General features: G+C 35.2%; 1 protein-coding gene across 1 annotated transcript in view; it reads right to left on the bottom strand.

The window, feature by feature from the left end:
- Positions 1-551: 551 nt before the first annotated feature.
- The window catches only part of KCNH5 (potassium voltage-gated channel subfamily H member 5), a 321,016-nt gene continuing 299,524 nt past the window's right edge, over positions 552-22,043 (bottom strand). Inside the window, exon 11 of the mRNA XM_024748382.1 lies at positions 552-1,499. Coding sequence (XP_024604150.1) covers positions 552-1,499 — 948 coding nt within the window. The remainder of the gene's footprint in view (positions 1,500-22,043) is intronic.

The following is a 22,043-nucleotide window of genomic DNA, read 5'->3' as shown; positions in this document are numbered from 1 at the left end:
AGTCATTTAAATGGAGCAAAACACTGCCTATTGGGGAAAATAACCTAACACTAAGTTACAGAAAAATATCCTATGGAAAGGGATCACAAAATGGCACTAACATTTTAAAATGTTGAATGCTTCCCTGGCATTAATTTATAATTTTAACTTAACAGAAGAGTGAGGAAATGACAGCTCAATACAGTCGGCCTGAGATCAAATTTGTCATGGCAACATTGGCAGGTTGGACCCTGATTCTTTAACTATTACATTGCCTTGGTTAACAAAAATCATACCTTTTAAAAGTATAGAGATTATAAATAAATGTAAAGTGTACATGCAGTCAACTGCATAATATACAAGCGATATATATGTTTTTAATAATTATCTTCTTTGGCAGGCCAGAATCCAGCTGGACATGCAATATTTACATATCAAAATCCATATTGTGTTCATCATATTGAAAGCAAGTGAAAATATATGTATATACTGTATATACACACATATGTATATAGACGTATATACTGTTTTTAATATATTAACAAATATATATATGTGTGTATATATATATATTAAAAGTGGATTTCATCTTTGTCAGATTCAGGTGACTCAGGCCTTGAAACACTAAAAATATCCTGACATGGTATTTGGGGAGGTACTTGGAGCGGCATCTGGGATTTGGGAGAAGAGGTCGGGGGCACACTTTTTTCTGAAAGTATTTTTAAAATTTCTGCCACCTGCTTCTCCAGGGCAGTCATTCTGCAGCTTAGCAGCTGAATGTCCTCTTTGAGTTCGTGTTTGACTTCCTGCAGTGTGGTCTGTAAGGCCTGCTCAGGGATGGGATAAAAGGGGTGCTTGGCATCAGCCTGGATGGGGCTATGCTCTAGAGGACTTCGCGCCTCCCCAGCCTTATCCAAAAGAAGGTCACTTTTTGTAATCCCACTGTCACAAGAATCTGTTTTTCTTAGTGGATTTTTGGTGACGCTGTTCTCTGAATCACTGCCCTTGGGGTCCTCGGAGAGTAGCCCCATTGACTCAGCTTTAGTGACATTATTCCAGTCTTCCTTCTTCTCCTCATGGGCTCCCATATTATTCTTGAGTCGCAGCCACCCTTTCCCATTTCCATTCTTCATTCTTATGGGGCTGTTGACTTTGAGACATTTGGGGTCAGCACCACCACTGGGCTTGAGTTCCATGGCATCACGGTTGTTTTGTTTGAGGGACTCGCTGGCTTTCACATAGGCCAGAGATGTCTGAATGGGCGTAATCTGTGACACGGTGACCACACTGGTGCCAGTGATGGAGGCTCCGTTCTGTAAGGAGCGGCTTTCTACCTGCAGCTGGTTCCGCTCAGGGTCACTCTGCGTTGATCCCTGATTCCGCAGCTCCTTCTGCTGCTTGAACTTCTGGAAGAGCTTTCTTACCGGGTGGTCCACGGGTATGCTGAGGGTGACCTCATTCTTTTGCCTGAGGCGCTCCTCCTCTTCTTTCTTCACATCACTGATTTTGCGGAAAATGATCTGTGGAGGGGGAGAGAGATAAAAAACATGATTATAAAAACAGTAGGCATAGAAGGAACTTACCTCAACATAATAAAGGCCATATATGACAAACCCACAGTCAACAGCATTCTCAATAGTGAAAAACTGAAACCACTTCCAGCAAGATTAGGGACAAGACTAGGTTGCCCACTCTCACCACTATTATTCAACATAGTTTTGGAAGTTTTAGGCACAGCAATCAGAGAAGAAAAAGAAATAAAAGGAATCCAAATAGGAAAAGAAGAAGTAAAGCTGTCACTGTTTGCAGATGACATGATACTATACATAGAGAATCCTTAAGATGCTACCAGAAAACTACTAGAGCTAATCAATGAATTTGGTAAAGTAGCAGGATACAAAATTAATGTACAGAAATCTCTTGCATTTCTATACACTAATGATGAGAAATCTGAAAGAGAAATTAAGGAAGCATTCTCATTTACCACTGCAACAAAAAGAATAAAATACCTAGGAATAAACCTACCTAAGGTAGCAAAAGACCTGTACTCAGAAAACTATAAGACACTGATGAAAGAAGTCAAAGATGATACAAACAGATGGAGAGATATACCATGTTCTTGGATTGGAAGAATCAACATTGTGAAAATGACACTACTACCCAAAGCAATCTACAGATTCAATGCAATCCCTATCAAACTACCAATAGCATTTTTCACAGAACTAGAACAAAAAAACTCACAATTTGTATGGAAACACAAAAGACCCCGAATAGCCAAAGCAGACTTGAGAACGAAAAACAGAGTTGGAGGAATCAGGCTTCCTGACTTCATACTATACTACAAAGCTACAGTAATCAAGACAGTATGGTACTGGCACAAAAACAGAAATATAGATCAATGGAACAGGATAGAAAGCCCAGAGATAAATCCACGCACATATGGTCACCTTATTTTTAATAAAAGAGGCAAGAATGTACAGTGGAGAAAAGACAGTCTCTTCAGTAAGTGGTGCTGGGAAAACTGGACAGCTACATGTAAAAGAATGAAATTAGAACACTCCCTAACACCATACACAAAAATAAACTCAAAATGGATTAAAGATCTAAATGTAAGGCCAGATACTATAAAACTCGTAGAGGAAAACAGAGGAAGAACACTCGACGACATAAATCACAGCAAGATCCTTTTTGATACCCCTCCTAGAGAAATGGAAATAAAAACAAAAATAAACAAGTGGGACCTAATGAAACTTAAAAGCTTTTGCACAGCAAAGGAAAGCATCAAGAAGACGAAAAGACAACCCTCAGAATCAGAGAAAATATTTGCAAATGAAGCAACGGACAAAGGATTAATCTCCATGATATACAAGCAGCTCATGCAGCTCAATATCAAAAAAAACAAACAACCCAATCCAAAAATGGGCAGAAGACCTAAATAGACATTTCTCCAAAGAAGAGATATAGATTGCCAACAAATACATGAAAGAATGCTCAACATCACTAATCATTAGAGAAATGCACGTCAAAACTACAATGAGGTATCACCTCACACCAGTCAGAATGGCCATCATCAAAAAATCTACAAACAATAAATGCTGGAGAGGGTGTGGAGAAAAGGGAACCCTCCTGCACTGTTGGTGGGAATGTAAATTGATACAGCCACTATGGAGAACAGTATGGAGGTTCCTTAAAAAACTAAAATTAGAACTACCATATGACCCAGCAATCCACTACTGGACATATACCCTGAGAAAACCATAATTCAAAAAGAGTCATGTACCATAGTGTTCATTGCAGCACTATTTAGAACAGCCAGGACATGGAAGCTACCTAAGTGTCCATTGAAAGATGAATGGATAAAGAAGATGTGGTACATATATAGAATGGAATATTATTCAGCCATAAAAAGAAACAAAACTGAGTAATTTGTAATGAGGTCGATGGACCTAGAGTCTGTCATACAGAGTGACTTAAGTCAGAAAGAGAAAAACAAATACCGTATGCTAACACATATATATGGAAACTAAAAAAAAACAAAAAAGGTTCTGAAGAACCTTCGGGCAGGACAGGAATAAAGATGCAGACGTAGAGAATGGACTTGAGGACACAGGGAGGGGGAAGGGTAACCTGGGATGAAGTGAGAGAGTGGCATGGACATAGATACACTACCAAATGTAAAATATATACCTAGTGGGAAGAAGCTGCGTAGCACAGGGAGATCAGCTCGGTGCTTTGTGACCACCTAGAGGTGTGGGATAGGGAGGGTGGGAGGGAGACGCAAGAGGGAGGAGATATGGGGATATATGTATATGTATAGCTGATTCACTTTGTTATACAGCAGAAACTAACACACCATTGTAAAGCAATTATACTCCAATGAAGATGTTAAAAAAATAATAAAAATAATAAAATTATCTTATTGAAAATAAATAAATAAAAACATATGACTTTATACTTGTGTGACAAGATACCAGTTGTACTTTGTTTTATAAAGAAAACCCTTGAAGATAGGGTAAGATGATTTCTAAAGGGAAAAATATTTCAGTGCCAGTTAACAGATGCAATACACTTAAAATTCAACGTAGAAACACTGATGAAGCTTGCTTAGCTTACTCAGTTCCACTTCCTTGCATATCAGAGAGGGAGTATAGTAAAGAGACAACTGAACAGAGCTATTTGCTTTCATGTTCATGTTCCCATTTCACAGAAAATATATAAATATATAAATGTAAACATTTATGTTAGTATATATATACATGTGTGTATACTTTTATGTGTAAGAAAACATTTATCTCTTAATTTTCCTTGCAGTACATCACTATTTTTTGTAAGGTTTTCTTTTGAATCATATAGATATGATCCAAAGCCATTTTTAATGCCATCCGCTGTTTAGAGGCCAAACAGTAAGAGTTCTAGGCTATAAAACTACTGAAAAGTTAAACAGTTTACCAACATAGCACCTGGGTTGGTTGGTAGGAGGGATTAAATTTATTTATGCGGCTCCAGAGGGCAGAACAAGGATTTATACTTAGAAGTTTCTGGAAGGTAAATACCAAGTCAGTATACAAATTTCATTTCCAACTACTACCTATTAATTGAATAAACTGCCTTGAAAATTCATGAAACTCACACCAGTGAAATAGCCAAACAGAAATACGAATGTTGTCTGTGTAATACTTTCACTGAGGAGGAGGTTGGACTCTTCAAATTCCAATATTCTTTAAAATTCAAATATAACATTAAATACATAGTACATGTAGCATTAGATGACTATTCACAAATAAGTAAGCATAAATTTTATTAAAAATATATTTTGAAAATAATACTGGGAAAAGTTACAACTCCATCAAGAGAAATTTAAAAGGCTAGGTAAGAAATTATTACCACTTATATTATCAGAGTTAGAAGTGAATTTGGTAAGCGTGAGATTTTTGCTCAGTCATCTAAAGAACAAAATAACTGCAGGTGAGGGTTATAAGGAATATTCACAAGGGAGTTATATTAATGTGCTTTCAGAATCAGACAATTTTATGACACTAGCAAAATTACTTACCTCCATCACCCTCTCTCATTAAGCTGTTGGTTAGATTAGAAATACATGTGAAGCACATAGTCTCCAGCACATAATAGACATTCAAAATATGCTGGTTGTCTCCCTTGAACTCTCGTAAAATACTTCCTGTTTGAAAACATTTTCATCACCTCTTGGAGATTCAGCAGCTTCCAGGAATAACATATAGTCATTGACCTTATACTAGAAACCAATACTAGTGATGATCACTGTAAACACAAAAGTCAAGGAGAAGCAATCCTCCATCTAAAAGCACATTTTCTAAATTAAGATTGATACACGAAATATAGCTTATCAAGTGGCAATAATTTGTATTTTAAAATAAATATTCTCTAAATTCAATAACTGTCTATTAACACCAGCATACTTTTCCTTCTCTACTGGCACATGAAATTGGGTATTTTTTAAAAATGTAATACTAATCTCTAAGTCTGACATCAAAGTTCTAGGAGTTTAATTAGAAGTCTTTCAAAGGGTTGACATGTTTCTTATGCTTCCTGAGTAAACAGGGCTTGTGCTAAACCTTCAAGATATTAACACTCTTTGGACAGGACAAATCAAAACATGGAAACACAGATACTCTATTCCTATATCATCCCCGTTCACTGAAAAGGGATTTACTTTGATTCCATCAACTGACATGACATCCTCCTTCCCACTCCGCTCTGACCTTGTTTGCCTTTTTAAAGGTAGTTACTTAACCTTGGAAAGACATAGCCTTAGTGCAGTGTGGTAACTGAGATTACCCTTCGTGTTTGGGGAAAAAAGCATCTATTTCAAATGAACAGTGGAGGAGGGCACATAGGGGTGTCAGATAAAATGCAGGACATCCATGCAATATTTAGGACACATGCTAAGAAATCATGCATTATTTATCTGAATGGGACATACTGATACTGCCATGTGAAGTTCACAGTTTATGAAAGATTTGGGGTTCCTGGAGACTGAGAATCTGTGGACATCTTAGGCCACAGCTTTATGTTTTAAATTTTCAATACAATGGCTAATAATTGCTTATAATTACAGTATGCTTACCAAGTTTGGGATGCTTTGTGATTTAAGGGTATAATGTACCCATGTAAAATATCAGAAGGAAAAGCCTTCTTTGTCCAGTTTCCCTTACCACCAGCCGGCCCCACCCCACCAAGAACCAACAAAGGCATTTGCACTGCTACTATTAAGTGGAGAACAAAGACTCCTAATGCCAAACTACTGAGAACAAAGAAAAAAAAAAATTTCTGTCACAGGGCCAGGCTGCCAGTCTTCATCAAGGGACAAATGAAACAGAACTGGGTTGGCATATTTTGCCACCAAGAAAATGTAAAATTAAATGAGAAGGAATGAGGTTTTGTATATGGAAGACAGAATCCTAAGAGTTCACACCTGGATTTGATAAACTATTTACAATAACCAGGCTTTTAAGCCAGAGGTCACTCTAAAAAAACTATTGGTTTGAATGGAGTTTACTGAATGAGACTAAATTTATTTTATTTCTTTTGACTGCAGAACAGAAATTATGGCTTATTGAAAAATACTTATAAAAATTTGCATATAACAAAGAGGTCACAAACATATTATCTCATTTAACTGTCATAACTACTCTATGAGATAGGTCCTATTATTCTGTTACGGAAGAGCAAACTGAGGCACAGAGTTTAAATGGTTTGCATTAGGTCACACAGCTAGTAAGTGGCCAGGATACAAATCCAAGGAGTCAGATTCCAAATAGTCTTAACCATTATACTCTACTGCAGCTCCTCAAAATAACTTTGACACCACCTTCTGGACTCTGTGAAAACCTGGATAGGTGAGTGGGTGAAGTAGGGAGTGATATAGTAGTTTAACATCCAACAGGTAACCCTTCATAGAGCATTTGCCATGATGAACCATCCCTCAAAGTGGTGAATTGAACAAACAATTGAAGCTCTGTGCTTGTTAAACAAGTAGAGAGTTGACAAATTCTTGCTGAGTACAATCAGGTTCAAATCTTTGACCCACAAACCAATCTTTAAAGAATTTGAATCAGAATCCTTCAATTGTAAGAATAGAATGACATCCATTAAGAACTTATTTTCTAGTTGATGACAAAGCAAAACTTTCCTAATGCAAGGTAAGAGAATATAGGCCCTGAAATTAAAAACAAAAAAAACAGGGTTGATTTTATTATATTTACAGGGTTTAAAGACTAATAATCTACTGAGGTGTCACAAGCAGTTGATCTATGTCTTACATGTAAAGCATGATAGCTTTTTGTTGTATCTTAAGTCATAAGAAATTTATTATATAACAAATAAGAAAATAAAACTCACTGTATTTCAAAACTTTTAAATATAATAAGCCATCCCTATAAGTCCTTATAGTTTTGAAGATCACTTTATGACCCTAAACTCCAAGTTTGAATAACAATCTATTTTTATTACTAAGGAGACTACATTTCATCATAAAAAAATAGGATGGAAATTATTCTACATTACTATTACAAGTGTGAACATTCTCAAATTATCTGAGCTCGTGCTGAATCTTTCCTTTGAAAGAAGTGCTTTTTACCTTTAACTTTTTAATCATGTAAAATAAAATGGTTCAAATTAATAAGGAATAGAAAGATTGATAAATTTTATTTAGTTAAACCTTCCAAAACAGTGTATAGTTTAGTTTAAAAACCTGCATGCTACTCTACTTTTTGGCAATTGAAAGAATCTTCAAACAATGAGTTTTCATAATCCAGTTGATTCTTACATTGGTAATGTGTCACACAGAAAGTAAAAATTTTCCTGTTAATTCAATAATTCAATACATAAGCTATATAGATGAATTCTGCTTAATGATAACATGGAAATGATGATGATTATTCCCTAGAAGGCAAAGATTAAAAAACAAAATCCCCCAAAACATTGTTTTAGAAAATGTTAAAGGATCTGAGTGAAGTTCATAGGAGATCAACTTACATGAATTAAGTCATGTAAAAAAAATGTATATCCATGATTATCAACATGGTGTTTGATAATCAAATTAGCTTTTAAAAAATGCAACATTTGTTTTTTTTCTCAGTGTTAATAACCTAGAACCTTCTGCACTTGATGTATTCTGTGTCTTTTGCCCAATGGCAAATCAAATTGCTAATGAACACCAAAAAATTAAGGACAAAATTAAAAAAGAAAAATCATGAATCAGGCTGTGATCCTAGCCACACATTTATTGGTAGAATGCACAACAGTCTGTACTCTTTCTATCAGCAAAGAGGTTTATTTCATTTAAGCTTTTCTTCTCCTTGCTTCATTAGGTTCTGGGGAGCCCATGCTAGAAGGTTTAATTTATTTAAACGATAAAATCTTCTTAAACTTAACAGGGAACATGGCCAACTGAGCTTTCCATTTCAAAAGTAGGACATTTGATCATAAAAGGGATATCAAAATTAAATAATTTGAATGTGTACTGAACTTTGAAATCCTATAAAGGCAAGGGAAAAAAAGGGGTTAGAATCATTTATTTAATGACATGGATTTAGTGTTATGTAATCTGGAGGATAGAGGTGTGCTCTCTGAAACGACCCATCACTTTCCAGATCTGTGAATTGACTAGGAATCTATAGCTATATGCAATCAAGCAGCAGCTCCAGTTCATCTGATATTTAAGGATCTAGTTGGTTTGGTTCTTTGGTTCTTTTTACTGCTTCTGTAAACTTAGTCACTAATTCTAACTCTAGTCCTTTCAGTCATTCCAACCTGAACTAATACAACAAAGCGGTACTTATTAAACACTATCATGTATATATCAGAGGCTATAAACTTTTCTTAACAAAGGCCACAGTGACAGAGCTGTGGTAGGTGAACATGTGTGACTGAAGGATAACAATGATGCATCACACTCTGCTTGAAATATGGTTGCCTTGCTTCATTTCAGCCACTCATAGATCTACAGGCTCTTCAGGGGCAAGGAATGTGTTACAGATCTAGTTTAGCCTCTTAGGTCCTAAATAAACTTTGAGGAATTAATTAATTAACTGATTAATGTAAAGAAAAAGGAAGGAAGGGAGGTGAGTAGAAAGGAAAAAGGAAGTGAGAAAAAGAATATGTTTTGATTTTGTTAATGCGTTGGGAAATGCCTAATGTGAATAAGGGTGGTGAGTAAGACGCAAATGCAGGACATTCTAGAATTCCTGATACAATTACATGTTTTTATAACTAAAGTTTTTTTTCATTAAAAAAATAATAAAATAAGGAAGCTAAAGTCTTCAAAACCAAGAATATAGCTGTTCCAAGGTAAAGCTGGCAAGGTTTAGATTCACTGTCTCAAATACTGCAGTAATCCATGATTTGTCCTCCTTGCCTCAATTTCTAGCTTCACTTCCCTTTATTCCATTCTTTGCTATTGTGTATCAGATATGATAGTGTCCCATGCAAAAAATCACAAAGTAAAACTAAAGCTCTTTAATAAAGTCAGCAAGCCTACAGTGGTTCAGTCTACCTGCCCCTCCAATCTCCATTTTCTCCAGTCTCACTTGACCTTAACAAACCAGCCACTGAATCACTTTGAGATCCAGAATCTAATACTGCACATACTGTTCTCTCTCCTCCTCCTAACCTGCTGGGGAGCTCCTACTTATCCTTTAATCCTCAACCCAACTGTGCTCTTCTTTATGAGGCAGGACCAGCTACATAATATGTAGGGCCAAATACAACATAAAAATTCAGGCCCTCTAACATCATGCTTAATGGTAAAATACTGAAAGCTCTCCCCTGAGTTCAGGAAAGAGAAAAGCATGTACCATCTTGCCACCCCTATTCATCATTGTGCTAAAGGTTCTAGCCAGAGAAATTGTCAAGAAAATGAAATAAAAGACATCCAGAATGAAAAAGAATTAAAACTATCTTGATTTGGAGATGACATGATTAGGTACACAAAAAATCCACACACGCATGCACACACACACACACAAAACTGTTAGAGCTAATAAAGGAGTTCAGCAAGAATACAGGGTACAAAATCAATACAGAAGTTAGTTGTATTTCTATACACTAGTAATGAACTACCTGAAAATAAAGCTAATAAAATAACATCATTGAAAATAGCATCAAAGAGAACAGAATACTTAGGAAAAATTGTAACAAAATAAGTGTAGGACTTATACACAAAAACTATAAAACATTGTTGAAATAAATTAAAGAAGACCTAAATAAACAGAAAGACATCTCATGTTTATGGGTTGAAAGACTTAATATTGTTAACATGACAGTATTCCCCAAATTGATCTGTAGATTTAGTTCAATTCCTATCAAAATTATTACAGCTTATTTTTCAGAAATTGACAAGCTGATTCTAAAATTCAGGTGCAAATGCGAGGGACTCAGAATAGCTTAAAAAAAATCAAAATATATGAATGTAATTGGAGGATTCATACTTCCCAGTTTAAAGACTTATTACAACGAATTAGAGAAATGCAAATCAAAACTACGATGAGGTATCACCTCACACCAGTCAGAATGGCCATCATCAAAAAATCTACAAACTATAAATGCTGAAGAGGGTGTGGAGAAAAGGGAACCCTCCTACACTGTTGGTGGGAATGTAAATTGATACAGCCACTATGGAGAACAGGATGGAGGTTCCTTAAAAAACTAAAAATAGAACTACCATGTGACCCAGCAATCCAACTCCTGGGCATATACCTGGAGGAAACCATAATTCAAAAAGATACATGCACCCCAATGTTCATTGCAGCACTATTATAATAGCCAGGACATGGAAGCATCCTAAATGTCCATCAACAGAAGAATGGATAGAGAAGATATGGCACATATATACAATGGAATATTACTCAGCCATAAAAAAGAACAAAATAATACCATTTGCAGCCACATGGATGGACCTAGAGATAGTCATAGTGAGTGAAGTAAGCCAGACACAGAAAGACAAATATCATATGATATTGCTTATATGTATTATCTAAAAACAAGGGTGCAAATTAACTTATTTACAAAATAGAAGTAGAGTCATGGATGTAGAAAACAAGCTTATGGTTACGAGGGGATAAGAGGGCAGGGATAAACTGGGTGATTGGGACTGACATATACATGCTATTTACTATATATAAAATAGATAACTAATAAGAACCTGCTGTACAGCACAGGGAACTCTACTCAATACTCTGTAATGACCTATATGGGAAAAGAATCTAAAAAAAAAAAAAAATCCAGAACATGAGGAAAAGAACCTTGTTACAAAGCTATAGTAATCAAGACAGTGTGGTGCTAACATATATATCAATGGAATAGAACTAAGATAAATAAATAAATAAACACATAAATAAATAAATATACCTATGCATTTATGGTCAATTGCTTTTTGACAAGGATGCCAAGGGGGTTCAATGAAGAAAGATCAATCTTTTCAACAAATGGTGCTGGAGCAACTGCATATTTACAAATACAATATGAATATGGATGACAGCCTCATACCATATACAAAACTTAACTCCAAATGTATCAAAGACCTAAATGTAAGAGCTAAAACTATAAAATTCCTAGAAGAAATCCACAGCACAAATTTTAGTGACCTTGAACTAGGCAAAGCTTTCTTAGACACCTAAATCTCAAGCTACCAAATATATTAAATAAATAAATTGGGCTTCACAAAAATTCAAAACTTTTTTGCTTCAAAGGACACTATCACAAAAGTAAAAAAACTCACAAAATGGGAGAAAATATTTGCAAATCATATACCTGATCTAGCATACAGAATATATAAAGACCTATAACGATTCAACAATTAAAACACAAAAAAATTTAAATTTAAAAATAGTTACAATTGCCAGAACATGGAAGCAACCTTAATGTCCATAAACAGATGAATGGATAAAAGAAGATGTGGAACATATATACAATGTTAGTCATAAAAAAGAATTAGTCATAAAAAAAATGAAATAATACCATTTGCAGCAACACAAATAGACCTAGAGATTATCATACTAAGTGAAATAAGTCAGACAGAGAAAGACAAATATCATATGATATTGCTTATATGTGGAATCTAAAAAAGAAAATGATACGAATAAATTTGTATACAAAACAGAAATAGACTCATAGATATAGAAAACAAACTTATGGTTACCAAAGGGGAAATGGTAGAGGCGGAGGGATAAATTAGGTGTGAGATTAACACATACACACTACTATATATAAAATAGATAACCAACAAGGACCTACTGTATAGCACAGGGAACTATACTCAATATTTTGTAATAACCTATAAGGGAAAACAATCTGAAAAAGAATATATACATATATATGTGTGTGTATATATATATATATATATATGTATATGTATGTATGTAGAACTGAATCACTTTGCTGTACACCGGAAATTAACACAACATCGTGAGTCCACTATACTTCTATAAAATATATATATATATAAATGTTCAAAGAATTTGAATAGACATTTCCCCAAAGATGGTATACAAATGACCAATAGGCACATGAAAAGATGTTCAGTATAATTAGTCATTAGGGAAATGCAAGTCAAAACCACAATGATATACATTTCACATCCTCTAGGATGGCTATAATTAAAAGATAACAAGTATTATTAATAACAGAAAATACCAAGTGTTGGGAGGATGTAGAGAAATTGGAACCCTCATTCATTGCTGGTGGGAATATTAAGTGCTACAGCCTCTGTGGAAAACAGCTTGGCCGTTTCCCAAAAAGTTAAACATAGAGTAGTCATACGACCCAGCAATTCCACTCCTAGGTGTACATCCAAAAAAATTAAAAACATACAGTCATGCAAAAACTTATACATGAATGTTCATAGTAGTATTATTCATGATAGACCAGAAGTAGAAACAACCCAAATATCTATTAATGGATGAATCAGCAAACAAAATGTGGTATAACTTTACAATGGAATATTACCCTGCCATAAAAGGAAACGAAGTACTGATACATGCTACACCTTGAAAATATGACCCTAAGCAAAAGAAGCCTAACACAAAACGTTATATATTGTATGATTTCACTTATATGAAGTGTATAGAATAGACAAATTTAGTCAGAAAGTATATTAATGTTTTCCAGGGGCATGAGTATATGGGAAATGGGGAATGACTACCAGCAGCTGTGGGGTTTCTTTTTGGGATAATGAAAATGTTCTGGAATTAGATAGTGATGATGGTCGCACAACTTTGTGAATATACTAAAAAACACTGAATTGTACACTTTAAAATGGTGAATTGTATGGTGTGTGAATTATATCACTACAAAAAAAGCAGGTCTCCTTGTTCAAAATTATTAACAATTTCAAGATAGCAGCAGCAGAGTATTCAACCAAGAGCAGGGCTCTTCTAAATGCAAGGCCTGCACGACTGCACGGGTCGGGCATCCATGAAGCTAGCCCTGCTGGGAGGCTTTCACTTACCGCCCCAGATAGAATTGGGTCCATCCTATTCTACACTCTAACGGCATTTATTTTGTGACACATTAATGGTGAGATACAGCAGCAAACAAGATATTCATTCACATTGTGAGTATTTGTTAAACACCTACCACGTTTCAGGCCCTGTTCTGGAGTTAGGTATACATCAATAAACAAAACAAAACCCCTTAAATATTCCATAAAATGTCAGGTGATGATGTGGGGTACAAAGAAAAATAAAGAGTGGCAAAGTGGTTGGGTCTTTAAGAGGAAGTGTTACTGGAGCAAAGATAGTCATGGAATGAAGAAGTGGGCCATGCAGATGGCCATGGGGAGAGGGGGAACCCGAGCTGATAGGATGCTCTGCATGTCTGAGGAATGGTAAGGAGGGCAGAGTGGGTGGCACTTCGTACATGCGGAGAATGACTGGTGAGGAGGCCAGGGACTTTGGTTTTTAAATGTGAGGAGAAGCCATGGAGGAGAGGATTCACACTGTCCCACCTCCACTCTAAAAGGATAGCTCAGGCTGCTGTGGGGAAAAATAAATTGTACTGTCGGAATGATAGGAGGAGGGTACCAATCAGGAGGCTTTTTGAGTTAATTCTGGGGGGACATCATGGTGACTTAGACCAGAGAGGTAGAAATGAAGGTAGTGACAAGTGGTCAAATTCTGGATTTATTTTGCCAGTAAGACTAATGAGCCGGATAAACAATCAGAGAAGAGAATTTTTTTTTTAAGTCTCTCTTTAGACTAAGCAAAAGTATAAATAGCAGTACCATTTTCTGAGATGGTGAAACCTGATATGGTACCCTATAAACTATAAAGACAAGTTATCTGCCCCCCTAGACACACACACACGCACAAATATGCATGCATATATACACACATGCATATATAAACATGTGCACAATGTATAAAAGTGGAGCAGGAACAGGATAAGTGACTAAACACTCCCATAAAAAGGGGTGGGGAATAATGGCTGAGAGGCTCAGCAGTTGCTGGTCCACAGCAATGAGGAAATCTGCCAGGCAGGCATTGTGAGGCCCCTCTGCCCGGGCAGTAGGGTAAATTCCTTTGTTGGTCTCTCAGTCTGCTATCTGGGATAAGCTCTCTCATCCATTGTTCTCTGTGGCTCCTGATTCTATCTCTTTGGATGTTCTTTTTTGTCCTTTTCCCTTTATAGTTCAAACCTAATTTGGGGATTGGAGAATTTGTCCAAGAATTTGTCCTCCTCAGCTTCTTCCTGCCTGTGCAAATTTGGGGGCCTAAGGTTTGGTTTTGAGCTCACATAGCAAAATGACTTTTTAAGACCAAGCTTATGGTTTCTTTGGCAATATAATTATCTAAAATATTTAGTAAGTTTCTGATCTGTTGATAGTCAATTCCGTGCTCCTGCAACCTCACAAAAAGTTCTTTCCTAGATATAATTCTCAAGCCTGGTTTAATCCTTTTCTTTGTTGGCACCATGTCTCTCTGTTGCTCTCTGCCTCTGTCTCTTTCTCCATGATGGAAACTACTTTGAAGGCATCAGGCTTGATGGGAGGTCATATCTATTATCTGACCTTTGCCACAAAACTGTCTTAATAGACTATTTTGTACAATGACCTTTCAATCTTATTTCTGATTTTCCCTGTTCTAAATTCCTTTCCATATCTGCTTACAAGCCAGCCAATTCTTGCCGGTGATCACCTCTTTCTTCTCATGCCTTGCTAAATGTAACCAGTAACAACCCCAACTCACTACTAATATTCTGCTTTCCAAACTGTTCCAAAAGAAATACAGCATTGGAAGGCAATCGGAGATAGCCACTTTACCAAATGTTTTGTCACTGGAAAATATTTGTCTACATCTTTTCAAGTCTCAAATGTCAATATCCTTACTTATTTCTACTCCTGCTAAGTTAATGCCACATATTTTAGAATTAATGGTGGCAAAGTCTCACTATTGATATCAATTTATGCTCACGCCCAGGGGCATTGCATTTTTCCCCAGTGGTACAAATATGAGGGTATATTTAACACACTGTACTGTACAGTTTAAGTTGGTAAGTTTTATGTTATGTTTTTTCCAACAAAAATTCAAATAATATCTAAAAATAGAAGCATAAACTTTCCAAAAATTACTTTCAACTCACAAACTTCCTCTCACACACAAAAATATAAATTTATCAATAAATAGACATGAAATTAAGACTATTTCCATAACTATTCACCGAGACAAATAAAAATATTGATCATTAACCCAGAAGAAAAATAATTACATAAGTCATGAACAATGCAGGGGTAATAATTAAACAAACATTCACATAGTTTTACTGGAGACAGACATACTGGAGATTCAAATTTGAATTCAACACCACATTGTCTTAAGTATACTGAGTTGAAAATTGTCATTTACATACTTGATATATTGGTATAAACCAAAACAAAACTAACTAATTTGGGGGAACCTGACATTAAAAAAGGAAATAATTGTAAAGGCATTGCTAAACAAGAATAAAAGAAAATTTATTGCCCCAGAATCTGAACACAACATATTATGTACATTAAGAAAAAAAAAAGAATCCTCCTAAATAACTATGGTTTTCAACTGTGACTATTTGTTAGCATTTAAAAATTCAGGAGAAGATTCAGAAGAATAAAGTTATTTTATTTCAAAATTCTTAGTATAGAATTTTTAGCACACTCAAGTTCAAAGGAACAAAACTGATGAAGAAAAACCATGTCTATTATGTTTTGCTATGAATAGCTAAGAATAAAGCCCCTAGTATAGCCTGAGACCCATACATGAACCACTAGACTACACTGCTTTTGGGAACATAATTATTGTATTCTTAGTAGCTATTGCTTCCACATATTTTCATCTTGGAATTACTGCAATAAAAATATTGGATTAAGGGAATTTTACTAAGTATTTCCCATGGATTATTTGCTCATTTAAATTTCACAATAATCCATTTTATAGATTAAAAAACTGAGGCTTAGAGAGATTTAAAAATCTTCCCCAGGGCTTCCCTGGTGGTGGGTACCGGGAAAAAAAAAAAAAAAAAAAAAATCTTCCCCAAGTCTACACAGCTAATGAGAGACAAAGTGTGGTCTCCAACGGGTTCTATTGAACCCAACTAGACTAGTCTGATTTAGGAATGCCTGATCTAAATTTAAGAGAGATGCAAAGGATTTAAAGGCTCAAAGGACTGCGGAGAAGGAAATTAAATGATAAAGGAGGTTAAATTACTTTAATAATGGCATACACCAAAGTCATGACTCTAGGCTAAAAGTTTAATACACAGGAGATGGAGACATGTGAATATGTAATGGGACTCTTCAGTATGCAAGTAGAAAATAACATTGTTTAACATCTGTCAAAGATGATACATTTTATAACACACTTTAGCATATGTTACCTCATCCCCTCTCCCACTGCAACTCTACAAATCAGGAAGGGCAATTATTATTATCCCTATTTAACAGATGAAGGTCAGAGAAGTTATGTGACTTGCTTAAACTCATTTAGCTAGTAAATGGCCAAGCTGGGACTGAAATCTATTTCCTGATGTCAACTCCAGTGCTCCTTCCACTATTCCATGCTGACATTCCTAATGCTATGTATAATTTTGTTTTGTAGTTTACAATGCATTTTCAGCTATATTACCCTAACTATTCCTTTGTTCCCAGGAACACGCCTAATATGTGGCTTTAGCTTTTGCCTTGTAAGATAATTTCTGTGCCTCAGGGAGAACAATTACTGAGGTAAGGCAGTTACAATACCTTAAGAAATATTTTCTTAATGAAAGAAAATTTCCAAGGCTTTTGTCTGGAAAACCAACTATAGTACATTTACTTAAATATGTGCTAAGTTTTGCATTTGATGCTAAAAGAATGATGCAGCTTTTAGTTAATATCACACATACAAATTCTTCACTGTTGGGAAATACAGATTGAGTAGGTAAATATCTCTATTGGAGTATTAACCTCTAGAAAGATTTAGAAATGTATATCTAGTCTAGATAATATAATACTGTTTCAATCTTTTACACTTGGAATCAAATTTACATAAAATAAAATAATTCTTGGGTATTTCTTTATTTTGTGGAATTTGATAGCTGAAACTCAGAGGAGTCAAGTGAACAGGCATTTGGATGGACAGCCCGTCATTCCCAGTGGGATTCAGTACTCTCATTTTCTGGTTTCTAAGTCCACTCTCCCTTTCCCCCATGGGTATCTCTTATTTCTAGACTAAAATTCTGTGGCAAAATTAAAAAAAAAATGTCTCTGAGAGTCAGGAGGCAAGGGTTTGGATACTATCTCTGACAATGACTACCTGTATAAACTTGACTAAGCCATTCAGCCCTTCTAAACATCAGGTGTACTCAAATATCTATTTAAAGTAAACAATTCTCTATTTTATCAGGATGATTTAGCTATTCCATGTCAAACAGACATCAACTGCTTATGTTGAATCTAATGAGTGGCATAAATATAGCATGTATTCACTCAGCTGAATTGAGAATGGGTCTGTAAGTATTTGTTGATTGCAAAATAACCAAGTTCTTGTGTAGAAATCTCTCCTCTTTCATTCACCACTTGGATTTTTGAACTTTCCATAAAAGCTAAATTAGATATGCAAGTGATTTCACCCTGCCTCTTTGGAACATCTCTACACTATTCCTTTTGAATAATTTGTTCAATACATTTAGATAATGCAAAGGAGGCCATCTATCCCTGCCTTTCGCAGACTGAAAAGTCGTGTACCATATTATACACTATTTTATGTTTAACTTAGTAAAAGGCTACTAGGAACAGAATTGGTGTCTCTTTCCAACTTGAAAACGTCCTTTGCAGGAGACTTGATGTTTAGAGGGTGCAATGGAAACAGCAATGATGGGTCATTTGGAGATTGGAGTTCTAGTCCTAGCCAGGGATCTAATTAGCTATGTGACCTTGTATGTAAGTCCCATAATCCTTTTGGACTTTAGTTTCTTTCTTTAAATAGTTATTACAGTGCTAGGCTTAGTTCTTTTCAGCTCTATCCTCAAATTTATGAAATAAGACAATCTACTTTACACTCTTTAAATTATTCCTAACATAACTTCTTGCTAGAAAATAGCACACTTGACTCATTTTCAAAGTGTCAAAATTCTTTGCATCGAACCCTGCCCTGCTGAGGCTTCTGTGACCCTCAGTAACAATTATAGATCTAGAATACATACATGTGCTGCTCTTACTTATGTTTTGATTCTGCTTCTTCCTGCGTCAACTGCTTACATGCTGTGCTGAGATAAGATGAAAGTTTCCTCCTAATTACCAAGGTTTGTGCTCCTAAAGATTGTAGGCCAGTAATTGAATTGCAGTGTCTAGAGCTGAGTATTAGCTAATAACTTTGTCCCTACAGTACTAAACTGTAATTAGTTATTCTAGTCAAAGCAGAGTATGAGAAGTTATGTGGCTGTTTCTTTAGTGCTGCAATTGTCAGAAGCTGGAAACTACAGTTTTAAAAAGAATAGAGCTGTTTATTGATTAAGTGATTGAGATGTGCCAGTACACTTGCCCACCAACATGCATGCACATATACACACTGCAAAGCCAGCAGAGGCCCATGGTAGTAAAGTTTGAGCTGTCATCATTGGAAGGTCTGGTTAAAGAGATCTAGGCTCTGCACATTACTGGGGCACAAATTTTGAAAAAGTATATGTATTAGGTGGCATTAGAATATATGATAACTTCACTTGAAGCTTCTTATATAAATAAATTCATATATTGATACCAAGTCTAATATTTGTTAAGTAAAACATGTATCTGTGATTTATTCTATTTGGAAGAATGTTTATACAGCCAAGATAGATCTGCCACTATCATTTTCTATTTATTATTAGCTAGTTGTGTCATCCTTGTGTGGAAGAGCCTCATATTCCATATATATAACTGTGATAGGAGGTACTGTCTCCTACTAACATAGGTAAAATAATAAAGTACTAACTTGAGAAGAGTCTTTGCCTTGTTTTCTTAGAGAGCACAGATTATATAGCCCAGTTGATACTTCAGAGAATTTTGGATCTGAATGAAAGATAATCTCTGAGGAGTAAACTAAGTATTTTTAGTTGAGAATCACATGGTATAAAAGGGGAAAATATGGGAGATCATAGTTGATTGAGGATATAAGAGTAGAAGGAGAGGGTGTATGAGAGTTTATGTTTTTGAGGGTCAGCTGAGTTCCAGGAACATATTATGCATAGGGAATGCAAAAATAAGTAACTTAAATAAATGCAGGGACATACCATGTGTATGGTTTGGAACAATGACTATTGCTAAGATGGAAGAAACTCTCCCTTAACTGATTCACAGATTTGTTATAATCCAAATCAAAATCCTAGCAGGATCTTTTGAAGAAATCAACACGCTAATTTTACAATTTATATAGAAATGTAAAATGTACACGATAGCCAAAGCAAAACTAATTGATAGGAAAAATACTAGAAGACTTATACTGCCCATATTTTCCTATTAAAAACTATAGTAATTAAGATAGTGTGGTATATAGCACATGTCTTAGTCCTATCAGGTTGCCACAACAGAATACTAAAGACTGGGTAGCTTATAAGCATCAGAAATTTATTTCTTGCAGTTCCAGAGGCTGGGAAGTCCAAGATCAAGACACTGGCAGATTTGGTATCTGGTGAGTTCCCGCTTCTTGGTTCATATAGGGCTCTCTTTTCACTGAAGGGGGAAGGAAGCTCTCTGGGGCCTCTTTTATAAGGGTTCTAGTCCCATTCATGAGGGCTCTACTCACATGACTTCAATCACTTTCCAAAGCCCTCTCTTTCAAATACCATCACATTGGGGATTAAGTTTTAACATATGAATTTTGAGGGAACACAATTATTCACTCTATAGGAGCACATGAATAGACAAATATGCAAATGAACAGAATAGACTGTCCAGAAATAGACCCTTACGCATTTGGACACTAAATTATGATGAAGGTAATGGTGCCGTAAACTGGGGAAAGTGATGTTTTCAATATAGGTATATGATAAACGGACTCTCTGAAAAATATATATCTTGCCCTTTATTTCACACTACACACAAAAATCAACTTGAGACAGATTACAGATCCAAATGAGGAGAGCAAAACCCATAAAACTCTTAAAAGAAAAAATAGGAGAAAATCTCAATACCTTGGGATAAGAAAAGATTTCTTAAACAGCAAACAAAAAGTGGGAATCATAAAGGGGTAAAAAGAATAAATGAAACTAACTACATAAAAATTAAGGCTTTTTGTTCTTTGAGAAATACCATGAAGAGAATCAAAAGACAATCAGAGTGAAAGGAGATAAATTCAATAGCTATATCCAATAGAGGACTCATATGCAAAATATATGAAGAATTGTTACAAATCATTAAGAATAGAGACAGACAACTCCAATAGAAAAATGAGCATCTTACCAAGACAAAGTTATATAAATGGTTATTAATTATATGGAATAGTGCTCATCTTAAATAGGCATCAAGGCAGTACAATTTAAAACCACAATGTATTTCCCTTACACACGTACCAGAATGGCTAAAATGATAAAGAAAACAACAAGTATTGGTGAGGATGTAGAAAAACTGAATTCTCATAAACTGCTGGTGAGTGTACAAATTCATACAACCATTTGTAAAAATTGTTTGATGAGTATCTACTAAAGCTAAAGATAAATATACTCCATACTTAGAAATTTCACTCCTAGGTATATACCCCTCCAAAAAAATGTGTACAAATGTAAATAAAAAGGCATGCACAAGGATGTCTGTAGCAATATAGTTCATAATAACCCTAACTGGAAACCCAAATGTCCATCAAGACTAGAACAGGTAAGTTGAAGTAGATTCATTTAATAGAAAACTTTACATGAATATCAATGAACCACAACTACAGGCAACATGAATGGCTCCTACAAAATAATATTGAGTGAAAGAAGCCAGATACAAATGAGTATGTAATGTGTAATTCCATTTATATAACTCTAAAGATCAAAAAGACATGAAACTAATCTAAAGTGTTAAAAGTCAGAACAATAGCTAACTCTTGAGATTTAACTTGAGAAGTTACAACCACCGACAACACGCAAATACAAAGAATCATAAGAGACTGCTATGAACAATTACATGCCAATAAAATGGACAACCTAAAAGAAATGGAAAAATTCTTAGAAAGGTACAATCTCCCAAGACTGAACTAGGAAGAAAGAGAAAATACGAACAGACCAATTACCAGTAATGAAATTGAATCAGTAATTTAAAAACTTCCAACAAACAAAAGTCCAAACCAGATGACTTCATAGATGAATTCTACTAAATATTTAGAGAAGAGTTAACACCTATCCTTCTGAAACTATTCCAAAAAACTGCAGAGGAAGGAACACTTCTAAACTCATTCTATGAGGCAAGCATCACCCTGATACCAAAACCAGAAAAAGATATCACAAAAAAAGAAAGAAAATTACAGGCCAATACCACTGATGAACATAGATGTAAAAATCCTCAACAAAATATTAGGAAACCAAACCCAACAATACATTAGAAGGATCATACACCATGA

This window comes from Neophocaena asiaeorientalis, unplaced genomic scaffold, assembly GCF_003031525.2.
Source record: "Neophocaena asiaeorientalis asiaeorientalis breed wild unplaced genomic scaffold, Neophocaena_asiaeorientalis_V1.1 scaffold698, whole genome shotgun sequence".
Classification (NCBI taxonomy): domain Eukaryota; kingdom Metazoa; phylum Chordata; class Mammalia; order Artiodactyla; family Phocoenidae; genus Neophocaena; species Neophocaena asiaeorientalis.
This window is presented reverse-complemented; position numbering and strand designations above follow the sequence as displayed.